Source organism: Ovis canadensis, chromosome 18 (assembly GCF_042477335.2).
Source record: "Ovis canadensis isolate MfBH-ARS-UI-01 breed Bighorn chromosome 18, ARS-UI_OviCan_v2, whole genome shotgun sequence".
In the NCBI taxonomy this organism is placed as follows: Eukaryota; Metazoa; Chordata; class Mammalia; order Artiodactyla; family Bovidae; genus Ovis; species Ovis canadensis.
Window position 1 is genome coordinate 34,673,983 of NC_091262.1, and position 24,630 is coordinate 34,698,612.

General features: G+C 37.7%; 1 protein-coding gene across 7 annotated transcripts in view; it reads right to left on the bottom strand.

Moving 5' to 3' along the window:
- SEC11A (SEC11 homolog A, signal peptidase complex subunit) overlaps positions 1 to 24,630 on the bottom strand; it is a 56,715-nt gene that overhangs the window by 5,959 nt on the left and 26,126 nt on the right. For 4 of the 7 annotated variants that reach the window (XM_069560371.1, XM_069560372.1, XM_069560368.1 and 1 more), the window contains 3 exons: positions 12,210 to 12,319; positions 7,480 to 7,629; positions 716 to 835 (listed from right to left, as the gene is read on the bottom strand). In XM_069560371.1, the coding sequence (XP_069416472.1) occupies positions 716 to 835; positions 7,480 to 7,629; positions 12,210 to 12,319 (380 nt within the window). The remainder of the gene's footprint in view (positions 1 to 715; positions 836 to 7,479; positions 7,630 to 12,209; positions 12,320 to 24,630) is intronic. The other 3 variants (XM_069560373.1, XM_069560374.1, XM_069560375.1) reach the window with 1 other exon arrangement.

Below are 24,630 nucleotides of genomic sequence, written 5' to 3' on the forward strand. Positions count from 1 at the left end.
CTGTAGAATGGAAATATTAGGGTTGTTCTGAGGTTAAAATGAGGTAATTCGTGTCAAGAAAGCACTTAGGATGAGTCTCTGGCAGATAGTAAGCCCTAGTAAATGTGAGTTATTGTTAATACTATTAATAACATGAAGGTAGCAATAATCCCATACTTCCTCATACCAATAACTTACAATTCCTGTCCTCCACTCATCTGTTCTCCTGATAAAATCTGAAATAAACAGGCTTAATAAAACTTTAAAATTTCATTTGACCTCAGTAATTTCACAACTAGAAATAAAACAGTGTGGAATACATTATCATGATGAAATAAATCTAGATGAACACTTTGAGTTGCTGACTCAGTAAATACTTACAAAACGTGAGTTTTAAGGAGGATTACTATCACTCTGGATCCCTAGAGCCTAGCACAGAATAGACATCAGAGTACATGGGAGGTGCACAAAAACATTTCACAAATGAATTAAACAAATGAATTTTTAAAACTGTCACTCTAATTCATCCTCACCACTAATATTCTGTTCTTTTTCAGCAGTCCACATTCTCCCTTCTGGAGCAGTAGAAGTTACAAATGTGTTTTAAGAAGCGTACGTTTTCAAAAGACACAAGATGATTTGACCAAAACAGGACCAAACCATTATATTCAATTGTGTATGATCAGCCAATACAAACCAGATAGCCAATGTGTCTAAATCTCCCCTCTCTACTTACCCCCTTGCTCTTCCCACGACATCTTTTTTCTCTAACCAATGTTGTCCTTGTTTATAGAGGCCTCGATCATCAACCGCATTATTATCTCCTTTGGTTAAAAACTTGATATGTCCATTTTGCCTTAAAAGAGTAAAGGAAACACAAGCCATCAAATACCTTCATGCCATTTGAAAGTACAAAATTTGCTCATGATAACTGAAAATTCCTATGGAACTGTGGTATTTTATCTTCATTCCCAATATCAAAATAATTATTTAGCCAAAAGATGTTCACAGCTGTGTTGTTTATAACAGGAAAAAACTGAAAACAAGCTAAAAGGCTAACAGGAGTTGAAATCCATACAAGCATTAAGGATAATGATATAGAAGAACAAATTTAATGACATTAGAGCATACAAATTTTATTGTGAAAAAATATTACAAAATAGCATGTACAGAATAATTTTTTATATTTTTATTTTTATAATAAGATAAACACAAACCACCAACTTTCTGGAAATACCAACAGCAAAGGAAAACATTAAACTATCCTACAGGATATAATCTGCAAAATGAAGACAATGGGAAAATGCAGAATGACCCAGTTTCTTTAACTAATAAATCGCAAGAAACAAAGAAAGTTGGAGAAGGAATTTACAGATTAAATAAAAGACATATTGGGAACGCATGTAAGAATTAAAGATTTTAAAATTTAAAAAATAAAAAACTAAAAAAAAAAAAAATTAAATAAATAAATAAATAAATAAAGCAAGCTATATTAACCAAATGCAACTGAGGACGTCCTTTAAATCTGGTTTCAAAGAAACTGCTGAAAACAGTTAAGACACAATTGGAAATGTGAACAAAGATTGGAAACTTAATAATACAAAGAAACATTTATTCATTTTTTTAGGTGTAAGCATGCTAATTATCTGGAATCAAGCTTGCCGGGAGAAATATCAATAACCTCAGATACGCAGATGACACCATCCTTATGGCAGAAAGCGAAGAACTAAGGAGCCTCTTGATGGAAGTAAAAGAGGAGAGTGAAAAAGTTGGCTTAAAACTCATCAGAAAACTAAGATCATGGCATCCCATCCCATACTTCATGGCAAATAGATGGGAAAACAGCGGAAACAGTGAGAGACTTTATTTCTTTGGGCTCCAAAATCCACTGCAGATGGTGACTGCAGCCATGAAATTAAAAGACACTTGCTCCTTGGAAGAAAAGCTATGACCAACCTACACACCATATTAAAAAGCAAAGACATTACTTTGCCGACAAAGGTCCATCTAGTCAAGGCTGCGGTTTTTCCAGTAGTCATGTATGGATGTGAGAGTTGGACTATAAAGAAAGCTGAGCACTGAAGAATTGATGCTTTTGAACTGTAGTGTTGGAAAAGACTCCTGAGAGTCCCCTGGACTGCAAGAAGATCCAACCAGTCCATCCTAAAGGAAGTCAGTCTTGACTATTCATTGGAAGGACTGATGCTGAGGCTGAAACTCCAATACTTTGGCCACCTGATGCAGAGAACCAACTCACTGGAAAAGACCCTGATGCTGGGAAAGATTGAAGGCAGGAGAAGGGGATGACAGAGGATGAGATGTTTGGATGGCATCACTGACGCGATGCACATGAGTTTGAGTAGGCTCCGGGAGTTGGTGATGGACAGGGAGGCCTGGTGTGCTGCAGTCCATGGGGTCGCAAAGAGTCGGACATGACTGAGCAACAGAACTGCCTGAACTGCTAATTGTAGCCTATTGGAACTAGGTGATTGGTACATGGAAGTTCATTATACTGTTTTGTCTACTTTTGTGAATGTTAGAAATCCTCATATTAAAAGAAAAATTGAAAAAGAAAAATACTAAGCAAGGTCTAAAATGATAGACCAAGGTGTGAACAGCAGCTATCTATGGGGTTTTAAGTTTTTTCTCCAACAAATATATACTACTTTTACAAGCCAGGGTCTATATAAACATCACCTTACTTGATTAGACAATTATTAGTTTAATATTACTAAAGAACCAGGCTTCCCTGGTGGCTCAGATGGTAAAGAATCCGCCTGCAATGCGGGAGACTTGGGTTCGATTCCTTGGTTGGGAAGATCCCCTGGAGAAGGGCATGGCGATCCACTCTAGTATCCTTGCCTGGAGGATCCCCAAGGACAGAGGAGCTTGGCAGGCTGCAGTCCATGGTGTCGCAAAGAGTCGGACATGACTGAGCAACTAAGCACATATACACACAAATGAAATAAATTAAATAATAATAATGATACTAAAGAACCACGTGGCTTCTAGTAATCTTAAAATTAATTGAAATTTACAGTTGACAAAGACTATCTTAAAACTAACTCAAATGAGTTTGAGTTAACAGTTTGACTAGAAAGAAGAAAAATAGCTTCAGCTCCTACAGACTAATACCTACTTAGATTCTAAGGGAGAAACTGGCTCACTAGACACTAAACCATCAGCAGATAGAACTAAATTGGAGGTGTTGCAGACACTAAAAACATTCAAGTGCAAACAGTATCATTAAAAATGAGATTCCAATTAGAAAAAATGCAAATATATACAGAGAAAAATAACCTGTATCTGACAACTCAGTAAGTGAAAGAATGTTTGAAAAATCCTGGAGGGTAAAAGAAAACAGGTGTGTGTGGAGGGGAGGGGATAGTGAGTTGCAAGAGACCATCATGAAAATGCAGAGTAAGGACTAAGTCACCCCCATGGCAAATTCTTCTAAACTCTTTATCACGTGCCAGTATTCAATATCATCAAATTATAGTACTACCTACAGGCTGAACTTACTAAATACATATTAGAATAGGCTATAAAATAAGATAAAGAGTTTATAAGTGGGGAAAATGTATTAAGAATTGCTCACAGGCTAATAAAAGAGCTATCCAAGAGAATTCAGTCAACTGGTAACATTTAACAGCTACCTTTCACCAGGCTTCCCTGGTGGCTCAGAGGTTAAAGCATCTGCCTCCAATGCAGGAGACCCGGGTCGAGAAGATTCCTGGGTCGGGAAGATCCCCTGGAGAAGGAAATGGTAATCCACTCCAGTATTCCTGCCTGGAGAATCCCATGGATGGAGAAGCCTAGTGCTACAGTCCACGAGGTTGCAAAGAGTCAGACACTACTGAGCGACTTCACTTTCACTTTCACCTTTTAAATTAAAAAACCAACTTCATTCACTCCTCTTTCCTAATGCATCCATTTTGGAAGAAAATAGAAGACAAGAAACAGCTGAAGGAAAGAGAAGGATTTAAGGAAGATGTTTTTTGCTGTTTGCCATAGTACATATTGCCACAGCTTTCATTCCAATCCCCAAAAAAGGCAAGGCCAAAGAATGTTCAAACTACCGCACAATTGCACTCATCTCACATGCTAGCAAAGTAATGCTCAAAATTCTCCAAGCCAGGCTTCAACAGTACGTGAACCATGAATTTCCAGATGTTCAAGATGGATTTAAAAAAGGCAGAGGAAGCAAAGATCAAATTGCCAACATCCAATGGATCATCGAAAAAGCAAGAGTTCAGAAAAACATCTACTTCTGCTTTATTGACAACACCAAAGCCTTTGACTGTGTGGGTCACAAATTGTGGAAAATTCTGAAAGAGATGGGAATACCAGACCATCTGACCCGCCTTCTGAGAAATCTATATGCAGGTCAAGAAGCAACAGTTAGAACTGGACATGGAACAACAGACTGGTTCCAAATTGGGAAAGAAGTATGTTAAGACTGTATATTGTCACCCTGCTTATTTAACTTAATGCAGAGTACATCATGAGAAATGCCGGGCTAGATGAGGCACAAGCTGGAAATCAAGATTGCTAGGAGAAATAGCAATAACCTCAGGTACACTGATGATACCACCCTTATGGCAGAAAGTGAAGAACTAAAGAGCCTCTTAATGAAAATGAAAGAGGAGACTGAAAAAGTTGGCTTAAAACTCAACATTCAGAAAACTAAGATCATGGCATCCCATCCCATCACTTCATGGCAAACAGATGGGAAACAGCAGAAACAATGAGAGACTTTATTTTGGGGGGCTTCAAAATCACTGCAAATGGTGACTGCAGCCATGAAATTAAAAGACGCTTGCTCCTTGGAAGAAAAGCTATGACCAACCTACACAGCATATTAAAACGCAGAGACATTACTTTGCCAACAAAGGTCTGACTAGTCAAAGCGATGGTTTTCCTAGTAGTCATGTATGGATGTGAGTTGGACTACAAAGAAACCTGAATGCCGAAGAATGATGCTTTTGAACTATAGTGTTGAAGAAGACTCTTGAGAGTCCCCTGGACTGCAAGGAGATCCAACCAGCCAATCCTAAAGGAAATCAGTCCTGAGTATTCACTGGAAGGACTGATGTTGAAGCTGACACTCCAATACTTTGGCCACCTGATGCAAAGAACTGACTCATTAGAAAAGGCCCTGATGCTGGGAAAGATTGAAGGCAGGAGAAGGGGTCGACAGAGATGTTTGGATGGCACCACTGACTCGATGGACATGAGTCTGAGCAAACTCCAGGAGTTGGTGATAGACAGGGAAGCCTAGCGTACTGCAGTCCATTGAGTCACAAAGAGTCAGACAGGACTGAGCGACTGAATTGAATTGAAATGACAGTACGTACAACCTTACCTGCATGCACATCCCTGGTATGTTTTTTTTTAATTCTCAACTTTAATTCTGAAACATAATTTCCACAATGTTTAATGCAGCCTTTATAGATTCCATGATAATCCCTAATCTTCGTATGACTTTTGCATTTCTAAGCTCTTTGTTTCCTCAGGATTTTGTCTTCAGTTGCTTAATCAAGAAGGGTTTCCACATGCTTTATGCCCTTAGTTCTTTTTTAAAAAAATTTATTTCTGTTTAATTGGAGGATAACTGCTTTATAACCTTGTGTTGGTTTCTGCCATGTATCAACATGAATCAGCCGTAGGTATAACGTATGCCCCCTCCCTCTTGAACCTCCCACCCAAGATAACTTTTTTAAAATAAAAAACTCCATTTCAAAGGATCACGTATAAAAATGTACAACTTCTGCTCCACCCAAAGCAGGGTCTGATTTTCTCTGATAAATCTGGGGGAAAGTTGGTCCTGATCTGTTCACAAAAGGCAGTGCTGAGAACAAAAAACACAAATACTCTGAGAATTTGGAAAACACTACCTGTACTGAATAAAGCTTCATGATTCTTAAACAAAAAAAAAACAACTAAGTAATTCCTTCCCAGTCACCAATAGAATGCCATTTAAAAATTATAATCTTGGGACTTCCCTGGTGGTCCAGGGGCTAAGATTCCGTGTTCCCAATGCAAAGGGTCTGGATTCCATCCCTGGTTAGGGAACTAGATCCCACGTGCTGCAACTAAGGCCCAGTGTATCCAAATAAATAAAAATATTTTCAAAATATTATAATCTCTCTTTAGAAAGATGGTAATGATAACCCTGTATGCGAGACAGCAAAAGACACAGATGTGTAGAGTGGACTTTTGGACTCTGAGGGAGAGGGAGAGGGAGAGGGTAGGATGATTTGGGAGAATGGCATTGAAACATGTATATTATCATGTAAGAAACGAATTGCCAGTCTATATTTGATGCAGGATACAGGATGCTTGGGGCTGGTGCACGGGGATGATCCAGAGAGATGATATAGGGTGGGAGGTGGGAGGGGGGTTCATGTTTGGGAACTCATGTACACCCGTGGTGGATTCATGTCAGTGTATGGCAAAACCAATACAGTATTGTAAAGTAAAATAAAAATTAAAAAAAAATTATAATCTCTCAATATACTGAGGTATAGAAAAAGAACAGTCAGATCTTTATTTCATCAATGAAGAAAGAACTCTTCTAAGCTAAAATGTTTACAATGATCTTCAAAAACAGGGGACGATGGTTCCCTCTATTATAAGTGGAGAATATAAACTACTTGAGAGGGTTTAAGAATGAGGCAGGATTTACTTAGGGCTTCCTCATACTCAGGAACCTACATCACTCCCACTGCCTTGCCTCCCTCTAATATGTTCCCCAGGACACTCCCTTCTCCTCCACTTCTCCCCTTCCTTCCCTTCTAACCAGAAATGTTATAAATTTGGAAGGGACGGGTGAGAATATGTAGTTGCACAGAGAGCACAGGCTAAGAACCCAGAGCTCACCTTCTTGAACTTCTTTTTTTTTTTTTCTTCTTGAACTTCTTTCTATCACAGACAGGGAAACTGAGACCTGAGACGCGACAGCTTTTGTTCACTGTTACACCCCTCCTCCACCTCCCGTGAATTCCAAAGGTCTTACGCATGTTCTTTTCAATTCTAAAATCCAAGTCTATATTTACAAGAATAAATAATTTCAGATTTCAAAAGTTTTCTTTGGAATTTTGAAAAAGTTGATAAATTTATTCTTAAAATGTCTGTGAGATTGCCTTAAACGTTTACTTTTGAAAGATTAGGGCTACCTCATCCATTATATAAAAAGATCCTTGTTTGGGATCAATCTTTATGTGATGTTTTTTTCTGGGATGATATATAGGGTCACTGATCTGATTGGGAAGTAGAAGAGATCCAAGAAAAATCTTCAGAAAAGCCCTCAGGGAAATAGATGAATTAGTAAGTATTTAGTTTTCCAAATGTCACCAAAAGAAGCTCATAAAAATGGACTAGAAGAAGGACCTAGGAGTTCCCCACCCTTTCTTAAATCTTTGGGCTATCAAAATGAAATACTGCAAAAGCTAAAACATAAACATATTTTAAAATAGAGAAGATATAGTTTGCACATACTTTTCATGAATCTTCAAGACTCGGTGAACTATAGGAATCTCTCTTCCTTCTATCCTAAAAACAACAATTTCTCCCACTCGTATGGGATCTTCAACTCGATTTGTTAGAAAGAGAAGATCTCCTCTATGAAATGCAGGTTCCATGCTGCCACTGGGAGGGAAAACAGAATATAACAACAAAAGAGTGTCTGAGATTAAATTTATTTTCAAAGTTAGATATTCAACAAAAGTTATCACCTTTGTAATATACTTAATACCTTAACAAATGTATCAACATACATGTGTACTGTCCCCCAAAAAAAGGTTTCTTTATACTAATTAGTTATACTAAAGGTTTCCTTTAGTTAACTAGTTCCATTTCAACCATTACTATTCAAAAGAGCTTAAATTTTGAAAAGGGCAATGTTACTAATTCCGTAACCTTTTAAAATTTCAAAACAGAATATAAAAGAATGAACTTCATAATCCCTGCCCTTATTCTCCATCTGAAAACACTAAAGATATTCAAATATTCAAATGAGAACCAGATCATCTTCTTCTGCCATTTATAAAGATACAGAGCAAGATGACCTTATGGTTTCAATCCAGCAAGAAGGAAAAACAGCTCATCAAGTCAAGGACAGTCAGCTACAGAGATAAAGCTTGTGCTATCAACTGATTTATTTAAAAAAAAGAAACAAGAAAGAAAACCAAGGACAAAAGCAGAGATTTTTGCCTAAGAATTTCAAAAACGAGCAAAGAAATTCAATTTGATGGTACTTAGTGGTTACAAACTTCTAGAGTGTCTTCTTGCCTTTCACCTGTTCTAACTTATACCAAGTCCTTCAACGGTCCTAAGCTATTTGCACTACTTGATGAAACCTTTCTTTCTATAATGAAATAGTGCATCAGTATTTCAGAAACTCAAACTCTAATTTTCAGTAAGTTTAATAAGGAAAAAATGGATCGACAAGGAATAAAATTCAACACAAGAACAATGACAAGGTTCAAACACTTCTGTTTGAAGACTCTGGTCCTCTGTATATATAAGGGAGTATAGCAGTGGCTCCCAAACTCTGTTGTACATAAGAATCATCTGAGAAACTCAATAATCCCCATGCCCAGGTCATGTCTCAAACCACTTAAATCAGAATGTCTGAGGATGAGAAGTAGGCATCAAACCAATATTCTGTAAAGATCCCAGGTGATTCAAATACGAGCAAATTTGGGGGCTCACTAGAAATATGGATTTTTCAGCACAATTTTTATTCTTAAAACTTCTGTTAAGCTTCCTCATGGGGCAATCAATTCCCTTTCTCGGAAGGTATTCAGACAAAAGATGAAACACGTGTTTGGTGAAAACATTATAAAAGGTATTCTAGACATGAAATTTTCAAGTTTTTATTTTGGTTGATTTTTTAAAAAAAATCAGTGACATCCTTGGTTCAAATAAAATCTTGCTTGAAAATTATATAAATAAAACAGATAAAAGTTGAGGTTGTTCTGGTTCAATGACTCAGCTTTATCGAGCACTTATATGCAAAGTGCTAATTCTAAGTGGTGTTTCTTTATTTCAAACTACGATGTAGGTACTATAATTACCCTAACTTTATAGATAAGGAGACTGAGGCTTAGACTGGCCTAGAGTTATTAGTAAAAAAAAAGAAATTATAAAAGAGGGAATTAAACCAAGGGAGTCTACTCTCACTGTGCTAAATTGCCTCTGAGATACTCTAGAACTTTAAGCAGGGAGTTATCATGATCACATCTGCACTTGAAAAAAAAAATCACTTCAGAAGCTACAGAGTTTACAGAAGACATTCAAATATTTATCGGATTCATGAATAGATGCAAAATATGAGAAGCTAAATTGGGAGACCACTTGTCTAGGGTATTATCTACAACTGAATACTAGGCAATTATTAAGTGTTATTAAAACATGCACACTGGAAAATGATAAGGGGAAAAGACTGAAAAAAGAATACATGTAGAGTTACCTCAATTATGTAAGAAATAATATACATGAAAAAGAGACTAAAATGTTAATAGTGATTATATCCCAGAACTATAGGTGACTTAGTTTCATCTAGATTTTTTGTGTTTTCAAAATTTCATATAATGAAAATATATTAACTGTTTTTAAATTTTTGTTATAAAAGCATTTTTTTTTAAAGATCATTATAATAGCCCAAGCAGGAAATGATGAGGGCCTGAAACAGAACAACAGCAGGGAGGACAGCTCTAAAAGGGCAGACTAGAGGGAGGGAAAGCAACAAATGTGATGGTCAATCGGATTACAACAGAAGGGGGAACGAGAATGACTCCTGGGTTTTCAACACTGGCAACTGAGCAGATGGTGGGTCGTGACAGTCACAGAGCTAGGAGGAAGAAGAACAGGTTTGGGGGAAAAGAAGATGAATTTCACTTTTATTGGTGGAGCTTCAAGTGCCTGGTCAACATCTAGGTAGAGATGTTAGCGTAGGATGAAAACAAGAGTGGAGATTCAGGGGATAAAGTTGGATGAGGAAAAAAAAGGTTTAAGAATCCAGATATAGATGGCAATTCAAAACAGATAAAAAGCATGTGGTGAAAAGGATTATTAAAGAAACTTTTAAAAAATTAAATAATTAGTAGACTTACTATTTATTATCTGATCAAACTATACATTTAAATATAATACATCATCAATCAACTTTGTAAGAGGTCATACAACATTTATATAAATTAAACTGGGGAATTTCCTGGAGGTCCATGGTCAGGACTCTCCCACGGTAGGGGCCTAGGCTCAATCCTCCGTCAGGGAACTAAGATCTTGAAGGCCATGCAGCATAAACATAATTATGTATAAATATAAATAAAACTGACTTCAGTGTCACAAAGGGGGAAAAAAATCAGTTTTGAATGTTCCCTGAAACTTCAGTAAATAAAATAAATAATAAGTATTTGTCTTTATTCCCAATAGTTTCACTTAAGTCCTAAAAGTGGATTTTCACATGGCCTGGGTCCTTGGAGGTACACTTGGATCTAGGTAAAAATTATATTCCTTGAAGTTTCATAAAACCACGTAAGTTACCTATTCTCTAATGACTACTCCCACCAGTCTTGACCAGATGCTCTCTTGACCTGGTCTCTTTTTATTTTTTTTTTATTCCATGTTGACAATCAGAAAAGCTTAATATATGAATAACCTAGCTACCAAAAACTTATCCAAACATCCCTTTAAAATCCCAGCTGATATTTTCAGGACCACCCAAGTGTGGAGCAGGTGTTTAGTACAATCCCCTATTCACTCCATCATTCCAGTTTAAAGGTAATTAGACTGTCCTTAAGCATCTCCACTGAATGAAACTCAGTCTGAAATAATCCCAGAAGAATCTCCAAAAGAAGCCTCCCTGGGCCTTCTCTCTACAGCTTTTCCCCACAGTGACAATTAGTGGGGCTTCTCCTTCCATTAGTGTTTGAACACTCACTGAATTCAAAACTGTCCAGGAACTTAGGGCCACACAATTTTAGACCTGGAACATCTCGGTCTAGCCTTCATTTTATAGATGAGAAAGCTATGATTGAGTCTGTAAGAGACTTGCCCAAGGTTGTACGAAAGACAATGAAAGAGCTAAAGACCCAAGTCTCCATACTCCTAGAACAATACATTAAGTTCTTTCCCAGATAATAAAATCCAGACATTTCACTGGATCTTTAAAATCACAACTGCATTTGATTAGTAATAAAGACAGACCAAGGGTGTGCATATGAGTGTTAGTAAGGGAGGAGGAAGACACTGGAGACCCAGTGCTTCTAACCATTTACTGCTGGAAGTATAGCCTAGCAAGACAGAGTCAAATTCTTCTTAAGACTAATGTACTATTATCTAGACTCTAGGTAATGTTAATGATTCAATCCATTTTATATTTATACTCTATTATCCCCAGAAAATACCTGAGACAGTATACATAATTAAGATTCAAATAAGACCAAATTATAATGATTCAATTAAATAACTAAGTGTTAATTCTCCAAAAATGAGTTACTAAATTAAGTTTTTAAAATCATTAAGCATATGAGTATAAGGATAGGGAAGGAAAAATCAGTACTATTTGTCACTTTAAGAGATGGCATTAATATATTCAAAATTCCTGAAGTCTATTTAGAAGTGATATTTAAAGGTCAGCATGAAACATGGAAATAATTAGTGAGGCTTCTGTACTGACACTGAGAACATGCTGCAGAAGAAGTCTTAATTTATGAAGATGATATATGATCTTGTAAATTAACAACTAAGTATCAGCCTTGATTGGAGAAGAAAACGGCAACTCACTCCAGTATTCTTGCCTGGAAAATCCCGTGGACAGAGGAGCCTGGCAGGCTACAGTCCATGGGGTCACAAAGAGTCGGACACGACTGAGCGACTAAACCACCATCAGCCCTGATAGACTAAAGTAAAAAAACATAAGAAGACAGAAAGATTTCGGGAAAATAAGCTATACTGAAACACTTTCTTAACAAATGTGCCAAAAATAAAGCTCATATGGTAAACATTTCATGGAAAAGTCATGAGCCCTTTGGGATCCGAATGGAAAGCTCCGGACAAAGTTGAGAATTTCTCACAACTGAGAAAGAAAAACAAATTTTCTTCCAGGCCCTCTTCTGGGAAACAGTAATGTCTAAAGGACTGATATATCTGTTATTCAACATCTCAGTTTCTCTCCCAAGTTATGCCGTGCAACCCCATGCCTTGAAAAGAAAAATTGTTACCTGAGCACCACTACAATCGGACTTTCGCTTCCAGTTATGACCATTAACCCCTTCCAGATCATTAGTGCTGAGGAGACAATCATTCCAAAATTTAGGACTTGATAATAGAGCTGTAAGAACAAGAGAAGACATCAGATCCACAGTTAGCCCGACCGAGGAAAGCAACTGAGAGTAGTATCAGTCTTAAAGTTTCAAGTAGTACTATTAGGGCACCTGAAGTTCAGAGACTACTTTTAAAATTTTATTTATTTTTTTGGCTGCACTGGGTCTTAGTTGTGGCATATGCGATCCCTAGTTCCTTGACCAGGGATTGAACCCAGGTCCCCTATACTGGGAGCGCAGAGACTTAGCCACTGAACCCCAGGGAAGTCCCAGAGACTGCCTTTCAAACTGTGTAATAATTACCCCATCAGCACATCCCAGTACAGCCCCTCAACCACCCAAAGAATCCTGCTCTGCTTTGTTTGCTAAAACATATTACATTCATATGATAACATCATTTTCAGAACTTTTCACATAAATTATTTCATTTGGGCTTCACAACCATTCAGCTTAAATTCCATCACATTCACAGCACATACCAGCCAACAGCAATGTACCTGTGCTTCGAAACTCCTCTAGGACTTACTTTTCTACAATACATAGCCCTTGATAATTACAGACTATTCAATGACATTTAACCCGAACCCTCATTTTACAGGGGAGGAAACTTAGTCTCAGAGAGAGGAAATGACTTTGTCAAAGCCAAACCTCTTGTTTTATATTATTTTTTGAAAAGACAAAAAATAGTCTTTTTATTCCAAAGACAGATTTAAGGAAGTAGAGTCAAAGAGGCTAAGGATAGACAAACTAGCTTTTAAGCAGTGACTGTGGTCAGCTTGTGGATCGGCAGTCAGGAATTCAGCTCGAAGCTCTATTTTCCAAACCTCCCATGCTAAGAAAGTCACCTATATACACTACTGGTTAGGGCAAAAGATTAAGGGCCCCAATCCAGAGTCACTGAAGGAAGGGCTGTGGGATTCTATAAAAACTACAAAACATAGTTTCATGATTCCTTATTTAAAACCCTTGGGGGTCAGAAAGGCTTCATAATTCAGAATTGGCCAGATTTTGAAAAGGTAATACCCGAACATACCATATGGTACGTAACACTCCGAGCAGGCAATATCCTATAATCAAGCCTATTAATATTTCTGCAGCAAAACATAAAAAGCATACTGAAATAAATAAAGCTAAAAATAGCTACATGTCAGTCAGTTCAAATCTGTTTTGCTGAGGAAAAGCTTTCTGTTTTCAGAAGGGCACAGATGTAGCACTGTCAGAACAGGTGTGGGATAGCTAATAAAATAACTGGTTGGGTTTTTTTTTTTTTTTTGGCTGCACCCTGTAGCGTGTGGAATCTTAGTTCCCCACCCAGGGATGGACCCTGTGCCCCCTGCCACTGAGGGAAGATTCTTAACCACTAGGCTATGACAGAAGTCCCTAAAGTAGCTGTTCTTTAAAAGAAAAATGAAAGATTTAAAAAATCTTGATTTTCTCTGTCCCTGCAAGGAGGTCACTATAATTACTCTTCTCTTTTTCCTCAGACATGTAATCCTATTTTCACTACACAATCATTGTTGTGACATGTATCCAATCATCGAGGGCAACCTCAACAGTAGAGAAAGAGGCTGAGTCTCTCACTATGTACAATTATAAATTGCCCTTGAAAGATGCCTGCTTGTACACCTCTGAGTCAGTGTGTGACTGGCTGTCAAAGACTAGACAGAAGCACACCATCTGCGAAAACAAATATCCTACCTGAGCAAAAGTTTGAAAGTACCGTAGTTTTCACTCTCTTTGCCCCTTTTCCATGACAAAAATCTTTACTCAAAAGCCCCTGCTTTCTTCCTACTGTATCTGAATGCTAATGAATGTACAGAATGAATGTAGAGAAAGCAGTATTTTGGGAATTGACAGAAGTAAGGTGGCAGCTCCCTAACCCTCTCATACCATTTGGCCACAGCAGGCTATTAACAGGGCATGTGACATATGTAGGGTAACAATCACAGAGCTGAATAGCCCCATTATTTTTGCTAAGAAATGGCTGGAACATTACGTTCTTCAGTGTTCAAAGGTAGAGAATGTTATTAAAAACCAGTCAAAGCTCTATGTAACATCTCTTGGTAGCTATGGCATAAGGATTTATGTGTGCTATTTTTCTTTTGCAGTTTTAGGAAGTAGTGTGTAGAGACTTCCCCCAAAAGTTCCATGACTAGAATAATCTACATAATTTAAAATACACAGTAAGTAATAAATAACAAGAATTTGAGAAAAACCTACAACAGAAAATTCAGCGAAATAAAGCTGATATTAAGTTTAAATTTTATCATTTAACAAGTTCTAATATGGAAGCTGGGGCTTCCCTGGTGGCTCAGTGGTAAAGAATCCACCTGCCAATGCAGGATATGCAGGTTCAAGTCCTGAGTCAGGAAGACCCCTTAGAGAAAGAAATCGCAACCCCCTCTAGCATTCTTGCCTGGGAAATCTCATGCACAAAGGAGCCTAGTGGGTACAGTCCATGGGGTTGCAAAAGACCCAGAAACGACTTAGTGACTAAACAACAAATCTGGAAGTTAGACACTTGCACTTATTAGTTACACAGCATTATGTTTCCTGTCCTCAGAAGAGATACTTGAGGTTCAACAGATAGAGTATTTCCATAGGAGTCAGACTTCTAGTACTCTCAAGGGGAGACAAGCATGGCCATGGAAGCAAAAACGTGTCTGAGAGCCACAGAAGAGCAGCTGGCTTTAGAGGCCACTTACTCTGAGACCTCAAACTTAAGAGACTTATTAATTCATAATCACAATTCCCCTGGTTTCTAATTCATAGAAGTAGCAGTTAGAAACTAGGTGTTAGAAGCAGATACAATGAGAGCAGCTACAAGTAAAACTTATGGCACTGAAAAACTGAAGCGTATGCAGAATGGACACTTATTATGGTCCAATATACAAAGTCACTGATAGTCCCAGTGAGGGTCTTAAATGATAACAACAGTAACAAAAATTCCTGATTTGTCTAAACGACAAAGACGACTTTCATTTTAAAAAAACCATTAAATTTCTTTAAAACCTGACAAATGTAAACATATCCACACCAACACTTGTATAGTAGTTTCATTCATAATAGCTCAAATTGGAAAAAAAAAACAAACCCAAATGTCCATCGACAGGTGAATAAATAAAATTACAACATTATTTCTAAATGATGGAAAACTACTCAGGAATAGAAATGAATAAACTATTGAAATACACAACACAGATAAATCTCAAAAATATGCTATTTACTCTACTTAATGTTATGGGGCAGCCTGGATAGGAGGGGAGCTTAGGGGAGAATGGATACATGTATATTTATGGCTGAGTCCCTTCGCCATCCACTTGAAACTATCACGACATTGTTTGTTAATCACCTATACCCCAATACAAAATTAAAAAGTTAAAAAACAAACAAACAAACAAACATGTTATTCAGGCCAAGCTGGAGAAAAAGGGATCAAATTTACCTTGCTGCCTAAAATAATTAAAACACTAGATAAAATATATGAACAAAGGTTTTCAGACACTGGACATGTGACTGTGTCCAGATAGCATAGGACAATGAAAGGAGAAACGAGATGAGCCCTATAATTGCCCCAACTTGCTCCTTACTTGATGACAAGGAACTGGGAGTCTGGGGAGACGAAGGCAGCTTTGACTGTGAGGCATTGCAGAAATGAGAACTATACAAAGATCTATGCAGCCTCTCTTCTCAAGTCTTCAGCTGAGTGATGATCAGCAAGGATTAGCACATGCATCTGAGGGAAGTGACTCATCTAAAGAACCATCTAAAAGGAGCAAAGGAACAATTCTGAAAGTTCATATGGGGCAGGAATAATTTGTTTCCACTGGCCAGAGTAGAAATGTTCATAACACGTGGGCTTTGGATAGCATACTCAAAAGTTACTGTTTAGTTGTGGTGAAAAATTAACCTTGGACTAAAGGCTGCTGTGGACTTGCCTAACAAAGCCTTTTTAAAAAGTTCTTGAATCGGGAATTCCCTCGTGGTCCAATGGTTAGGACTCAGCACTTTCATTGCTGCAGCCCAGGTTCAATCCCTGTTTGGGGAACTAAGATCCCACAAGCTGTGTGGCTCAGCCAGAATTAAAAACAAATAAGATGGTAGGGGAAAGACTGAGCACATTAGAAACTTGGATGATGGAAACTATAAGACCCAACTCAAACCTCTAGAGATGAAATAGAAAACGTCTGAAATTAAAACCACACAGGCTGGCTATGGCCATACCACCTTGCATGTGCCCTATCTTGCCTGATAACCACACAAAATGGAATAACAGCAGATTAGACATCACAAAAGAAAAGTTTAGTGAAACTAAAGTCATAGTAATAAAAAACTATTTCAAGATGCAGCTAGAGATTATCATACCAAGTGAAGTAAGTCAGAAAGAGAAAGACAAATATCAAATGATATCACTTATATGTGGAATCTAAAATGTGCCACAAATGAGCCTATTTAAAACACAAACTGACTCACAGACATAAAGAACACACTCTCCCCCAAGAAGCACAGGGAGAGGGAGGGATGGACTGGAAGTTTGGGGTTTGGTAGATGCAAACCATTACATTCAGAATGGATAAACAACCAGGTCCTAATGTATAGCACAGGGAACTATATTCAATATCTTGTGATAAAACATAATGGAAAATAGACAAACTCACAGTTACAGTCCAAAATGTCAATATCCCCCCTCAATAACTGATACAGCAAGAAGATTAAAAAAATCAATGAGCATAGAAAAGATTTGAACGACACCACCAACCAGTTTGACCTAACTGATGTTTACAGAACCTTCTGTCCAACAAGAGCAGATACACATTCCTTTTAAAAACACACAGACTGTTCAGAAAGACAGACCGTATTCAAGACCACAAAACAAGTCTCAATAAATAGAAAGGAATTTGAATTATGCAAAGAATATTCTCCAATCACAATGGCATAAAAATAGAAATCAGTAACAGAAAGATACCTGAAAAACTGCCCCAAATGTTTAGAAATCAAATAAGATACTTCTAAAATCACCCATGGTAGAAGAAATCAAAAGAGAATAAAAATACAACATTTCAAAATCTGTGGGATGCACTGATAGTATGTAGAGGGAATTTTATAGCAGTAAACCCTATGTTAAGAAAAACAGAAAGGTCTCAAATTGTAAGCTGTGTTTTGGTTTATATTCAGTTCAAAATATTTTGTAATTTCCCTGTGATTCTCCTTTGACCCATGAGTTATTTAGAAATACACTGTTTAATTTTCAAATATTTGTAGATTTCCCAAATTAAGCTTCCAACTTAAAACACTAGGAAAACTCAAATGAAATCCAAAGTAACTCACAGAAAAGAAATACTAAAATTAGGAGTAGAAATAGTGAAATAGAAAACAGAAAAATAGTAAAGAAAAACAAACCAATTTGACTCTGAAAAAGAAGACATATATATACGTGTAACTGAATCTTTTTGCTATACACCTGCAACGAACACAACATTGTTAATCAACTACATTTCAATTTAAAAAAATAAATAAAGTAAAAATGGTTAGGACAGAAAATTTTGTTAAGTGTATTTCACCACAATTTTACAAAATTATGTGACATGAAAACAACCAGCTACAAAAGGATTTTGTTGAATTTTACAGGATTCCATTATATAAAATGTCTGCTTTGATTTACTAAAAGCCAATTGTTCATAAAAAATCAAATAAAATAATAAAATATCTAGTAAAGATAAATCATAGAGATTCAAAGTAGATTAGTGGATGTCTGGGGCTGGGAGTGGAAATAGGCATCGACTAAAAGGACACAAAGGATCTTTTGGGATGATGAAAATATCCTAAAAATGGATTGTGGTGATAGGTGCACAACCCTATAAATTTACTAAAACCCATGAACTATACACTTAAAATGGGTGGATTTTATACATTATATGCCAATAAAGTTTTTTTTTAAAGGCACATATTTACAAAAGTAACAGAAGAAAACAAAGTAGGAAAGGCCAGGACTTCCCTGAAGGTCCAGTAGTTAATACAAGGGGTTAATACAGTGGTTAACCACCTTCCAACACAGTGGGTACGGGTTCGATCCCTGTTCGGGGAGCTAAGATCCCGTATGTCTTGTGGCCAAAAAATAAAACAGAGCAATACTGCAAAAAGTTCAATAAAGATTTTAAAAATGGTCCACACCAAAAAAAAAAAAAAGTACAAAAGCCTTGGAGTAAGGGAAATTTTTAAAATTGACCTGAAATCCAGGAGCCATGAAGAAAAAATGGTAAATTTGACCAGCCAAAACAATATAAAGAGCAAATAACCAAACTATGCATGGCAAATTATACTATAAGCTAAATCAAAAGACAAATGACAAACTGGGAGAAAATATTTATGATATATATATAAAGCGAAAGACTGATCATCCTATAAAGAGATCCTAGGAATCAATAACAATGATCCAAAAGGAAAACAGGCAAGTGTTATGAATTGCTAGCTCACGGAAAATGAAATATAAACTCCAAAATCACATGAAAATATGCTCAACCAAACTCATAATGAGCAAAATACAAGTAAGCTGTCCTGATATACTACTTTTCATTTATTAGAATGGAAAAAAATCTAAAAGTCTGAAAACACAATGCTGGCAAGACTATAGGAAAAAGTGACTTTCACTTTTTGTGGGGGTGGGGGAGAACAATGTAAATACATTAACTATTTAAACTATTCATTAAAAACCAGGAGGAGGGAGTCCATGATCTTATTTTAACTACCTTGTTTTTCTGAGACACTTGGCACTTGATTAACTTTTTCTCACTCCCTGATCCCTTGGTTTCTGTGTCACCAACTTCAGAACCTGACCTCTTCTCTGACATCCCATTAAACACAAGTGTTCTAGGAGTCCAACCTTTGCCCTCTTCTCTTCCCACTCTGCAGTCTTGTCTATTCATAGATTCAATCATCACATATCAGCATATATCACCCAAATCTCTTCTCCAGACCAGACCAATTCTATCCAATTGGTAAGTATATCCAGTTATTTACTGAAAATCACCTAGGTGTTACATAGACACTTTAAATTCAGCACATACAGAGGTTTACCTCTGCTGCTGCTGCTAAGTTGCTTCAGTCGTGTCTGACTCTGTGCGACCCCAGAGACGGCAGCCTACCAGGCTCCCCTGTCCCTGGGATTCTCCAGGCAAGAACACTGGAGTGGGTTGCCATTTCCTTCTCCAATGCACGAAAGTGAAAAGTGAAAGTAAAGTGGCTCAGTCGTGTCCGACTCCAAGCGACCCCATGGACTGCAGCCCACCAGGCTCCTCCATCCATGGGACTTTCCAGGCAAGAGTACTGGAGTGGGGTGCCATTGCCTTCTCTGCCTTTTCCTCTACCTCCCTCCATATACTCTAGCTTAGTGGTTAGTCCCACCATCCATGAAAGTCCTCTAAATTTTACCTTCCCAACATCTCTCACATCCAACCCACTGGCTTTATTTCTATGACTACTGCCTTACTTCACATCTCATCTCCACTTATCCAGACTACTGAAGCAATCCGACAGTTCTATCTCTAGTACATCTTTCTAATTCATCCATCAATATATAATTATTGTTCATAAAGTGAAAATAAAATTACTGAGCTGTCTGCTCAAAATCTTCTCTTACCACCTCTCAAAATCTTCTCTTATCACCTATAGGATAAATTCCGAACCCCTAAGTACAAAGGGCCTTCCACGATCTGGCTTGGCTCTTGCTGTCCTCTCCTTTCTTCTTACTGAAGTGATTGATTCTCTAGATTCAAACCATAATTTAACTTGTAATGCAGTATATCACAGTGTCAGTCAGCCTCTTTCCCTAGCCACCCATGTCCCTTAACCAGTGGACTCATGGTCAAGTGGCTACAGCAGCCAAGATGAAGGTTAGCAACGTGGACTTCCACTCACCAAGACCAATTTGGTTCTAGCCAATGATGAGTGCCTAGACTGCCAAATGCAAAGACCAATGATGCCACCATTCCTGATACTGCATCACTTCCATCATAGAAGGAGCAGTACTTTTTTCTTTCTAGGATAGACTGGATACAGAGGGCTTCCCTAGTGGCTCAGCAGTAAAGAATCTCCCTGCAGTGCAGGAGACCTGGGTTTGATCTCTGGGTCAGGAAGATCCCCTGAGGAAGGAAATGGCAACCCACTCCAGTATTCTTGCTTGGGAAACCCCATGGACAGAAGAGCTTCATGGGCTACAGTTCATGGGGTCACAAAGAGTTGGACACAACTTAGCAATTAAACCACCACAGCCACAGATCTGTCTTCCTTGTCTTCAGTATTTCTACCAAAACCACCACCCATGACCTTACAGAATGCCTTATGACTCATCGTGATATTCCATACAACACTGCTTCTGATCCGAAAACTTATTTTACAGGTAATTAAAGCACAACAGTCACATGGGCACAGTCATGAATTTCACTGGTCTTATGTGTCCTCCATCATCTTAAGTGGCTGGCCTGAGAGAACAGTGGAAGAGTAGGCATTATAAATTTATTGTCTTTCAGTGCCAAATCCATCCTTCTGTGTTACTAGGCTGAGCCCTGTAAACAAGGGCACCTTTTCCCACAGCCTCAGGATGTACATTTTTCTTAACAAAGGCACTGCAGGGCCTCTGCAAGACGACAGAGAGTGGGAAGGGCTTCTCTTCCCATGGAGTGTTTGTATTTCACCAGGTAGCCAGTAGATCTGAGTTCAGGAGGTCTGCAAGTGCTCACCTCAGAGACCATCACAGACTGGCTCCTGCCCACACACACTGGCAAACTTCTCAGGCTCTCAGTAGGCTGCTTCTATGGACCAGTTCCAGCTCACTGCTCCAGCAAATGTCACTGCATGTCCCTGTGGCAGCCACACCCTCTCCAAAGAAGTCTTGGAGGGAGCTATTCTGCTAGTTCTTTGTTGACTCCCTTATCCTAAAAGGCATAATTACTGGTTTCTGCACACACTATTTCTGAACCCCTTAAGAGTCCTCTTTTATCCATTTTAGTGGTTGAGCATCTTTTACCAGTTGACAACTCTCTGTATTTAACACCCTGCTAGTGTTAAAGATTTTCCCGATCCTAAACAAGACCAGATTACCTTTCAATAATCAAAAAAGTTAATGGATCTGTCCTCGGTGTTGTATATACGTCCTATTTGCAGTACACTTGCTCATACTGGGTCCAAGTCTAAGAAAAATCTAGGCTTCTGTGTGCTTCACTAGAGGGCCAATTTATTAAAAAGAAAAAGTTACCCAAAATATCTGGAATTCAATCAGAAATCACTACAGTAGCCATTAAGAGTAAGTGATCCTAAAAGATAGATATAGAAAGAGGGACTTCCCTGGTGGTCCTGTGGTTAAGACTCTGCCCTCCCACTACAGGGGGCAGGGTTCAACTCCTGGTCAAAGATCCCACATGCTTCATGGGCATGGCCAAAATATTGTTTTTTAAAAAAGAAAGACAACAAATGAAAGGATTGTGCCAAGTCTTAAAGTCTTCAGATTTTGGTAGGAAAACATACAGATAATTAAAATCCAAAGAAACGCCAAGTTCAATCAAGTAAAGGAAAAGACCTAAGGAGACACTAAGAGGAAATTCTGTGACAGTCAGACTAGTCCATCAGGGCTCAAACACGGATCCAATCAGGCCGGCCAAAGTCTTCTGGTCATTAAGAATTCTCAGCAAAAAACAAAAACAAAAAATTCTCAGCAAATAGATAATTACAGATAAAAGTAATATAACAATTATTTGGCATAACATACTTATTTAGCAAATAATCATCTTTTCACTCCAGGAAAATTTACAATTAAGAACAGAAATGCTTAAAGGAAATTATGTAGTGTTAATACCCTATTTGGAATCTTAAGTTTTTGTAACATTTAAAGATAATCTGACCTATTAAAGTAGATCAAGTTTGCAATTTTAATTAAAAATGTATAATTGTTATAGATTTATTTTTTTAATCAGAAAGCTTACTATTTATATATTATATTCAAATGCTGAAACATGTGAGAGAACTTAAGCTCCATATTTATAAAAATTACATAAGTATGCACTGATGTTTGTTGAATAGTCAACCTTCTTAAAAAGGAAATTCTTTAAATTTATAAATCAAATTTAATGTTTTTAAGATGTCTGTTTACAAATTAGCCTAAATATTCAAAGGCCCTTAAAAGTGATTCTTAAAATTTGCTAGACCTGGGAAGTCCCTGGGTCCCCAGTGGTCAGGGCCCTGTGATTTCACTGCCAAGTGCCCAGGTTCAATACCTGGTTGGGAAACTAAGATCCCACGGGCCTCGTGGTGTGCCCAAAAAAAAACTGCTAGACTTTCAATGGGCTAAGATTTGAAAACCGATTCTAAAAGATTTAGTTTTTAAATTTTAGCCGTTATAAATTGAGGTGTTTTTTTTAAATAAAAGAATTCTAAACAGGCTTTTCTGTGCACAAAGGCTATCTCAATGGGCATCAAGAAATTAACCTACAACCAGAAGAGTGATGGAACCAACTTGCTAAATTCTGAGGAATCTTGCAAGCTGATTGTTAAACACAGTGTTATGAAAATTACTATAATTACTTTAAAAACAAAGTTAACAAATAATCTAAATTCATCAGTTTCTAATTATTTTATTACATTTTACTATTATCTATGTTCTTGTGATTATTTTTTAAATTTTATTTGTTAAGGTGGAAATTATACTTGCATCCTACTACATTTCTTCCTAATTCAACATTCAGTGATGTCATGTCCATAGCTTGAAATTGGCCATGTTGGAAGTATTTACACCATAGAAATGGGCAAACTACAAATCAGGGCTTTGTGGATTAAGGAAAGCCTCAGAAAAGCTGTGCTCTGATATTATAGTAAAAGAGCCACAATGTAAAGGGGAGAAGACAAATAAAATAATATATAACAGTTAAAAGGGCTCTAGAGATCACCTAATATTCTAGGTGATCCTTACTCCTTGGAAGGAAAGTTATGACCAACCTGGATAGCATATTTAAAAGCAAAGACATTACTTTGCCAACAAAGGTCCGTCTAGTCAAGGCTATGGTTTTTCCAGTAGTCATGTATGGATGTGAGAGTTGGACTATAAAGAAAGCTGAGCACTGAAGAATTGATGCTTTTGAACTGTGGTGCTGGAGAAGACTCTTGAGAGTTCCTGGACTGCAAGAAGATCCAACCAGTCCATTCTAAAGGAGATCAGTCCTGGGTGTTCACTGGAAGGACTGATGTTGAAGCTGAAACTCCAACACTTTAGCCACCTCATGCAAAGAGTTGACTCATTGGAAAAGACGCTACTGCTGGGAAGGATTTGGGGCAGGAGGAGAAGGGGACGACAGAGGATGAGATGGCTGGATGGCATCACCGACTCGATGGACATGGATTTGGGTAGACTCCAGGAGTTAGTGATGGACAGGGAGGCCTGGCGTGCTGCGATTCATGGGGTTGCAAAGAGTCGGACACGACTGAGTGACTGCACTAACTGACTAGTCTAGGGCAGTATACAAAGACTCAGAAATAATACAAGGGGAGTTCTCAAGACAGTTAAGTACACAAAGTTTGAACAGAACCATGTCCATACACACAGTGAAATGAAATAGGCAGGAAAGTTAAACCCCAGTTTATGAGAGAGAGAGAAAGAGCATACTGTAAAATGGCTAGGACTTATTGCAAATGCCATTCTACGGGGCTTGGGACTTTACCTTACGATAGGATCTACTGAAGTTTGAGGACAGGAGAGAAGACATTAATCTGGCAACAGCTTATTGGATGCCATGAAGGTAGTGAAACACTTTAATTCTGAAAATTGTGAAGCAGACAGAAAAAAAATTACATACAGTAAACAAACAGCGGGGCCTGGAGGGCTACAGTTCATAGAGATGAAGAGAGTTGGACATGACTGAAGCGATTTGGCACACACAAGTTAAAAATCAATTAAAACTCAAAGCTCAAAAGAATACATATCTGGTTCCACTTCTATAAAACACACTGATACTGACAAAAAGCAAATCAGTGGTTTCCAAGTGTTAGAGAGATGAACTACAAAGGATCTCGTGGGTGATAGAAATGTTCTGTATCTTGACTGTAATGTAGGTATATAACTGTAGAAACTTATCAACTGATACTGTTTTTTTTTTTGGCCTTGCCAGGCAGCGTCTAAAATCTTAGTTCCAGACCAGGGATGGATGCTGGGCCATCAGCATTGATAATGCCGAGTCCTAACACTGGACTGTCGGGGGATTCCCTCAACTGATACACTTTAAATGGACGGAGTTTACTATATTAAAGTATTCCTCTATTAAAAAATAATTACAACTCA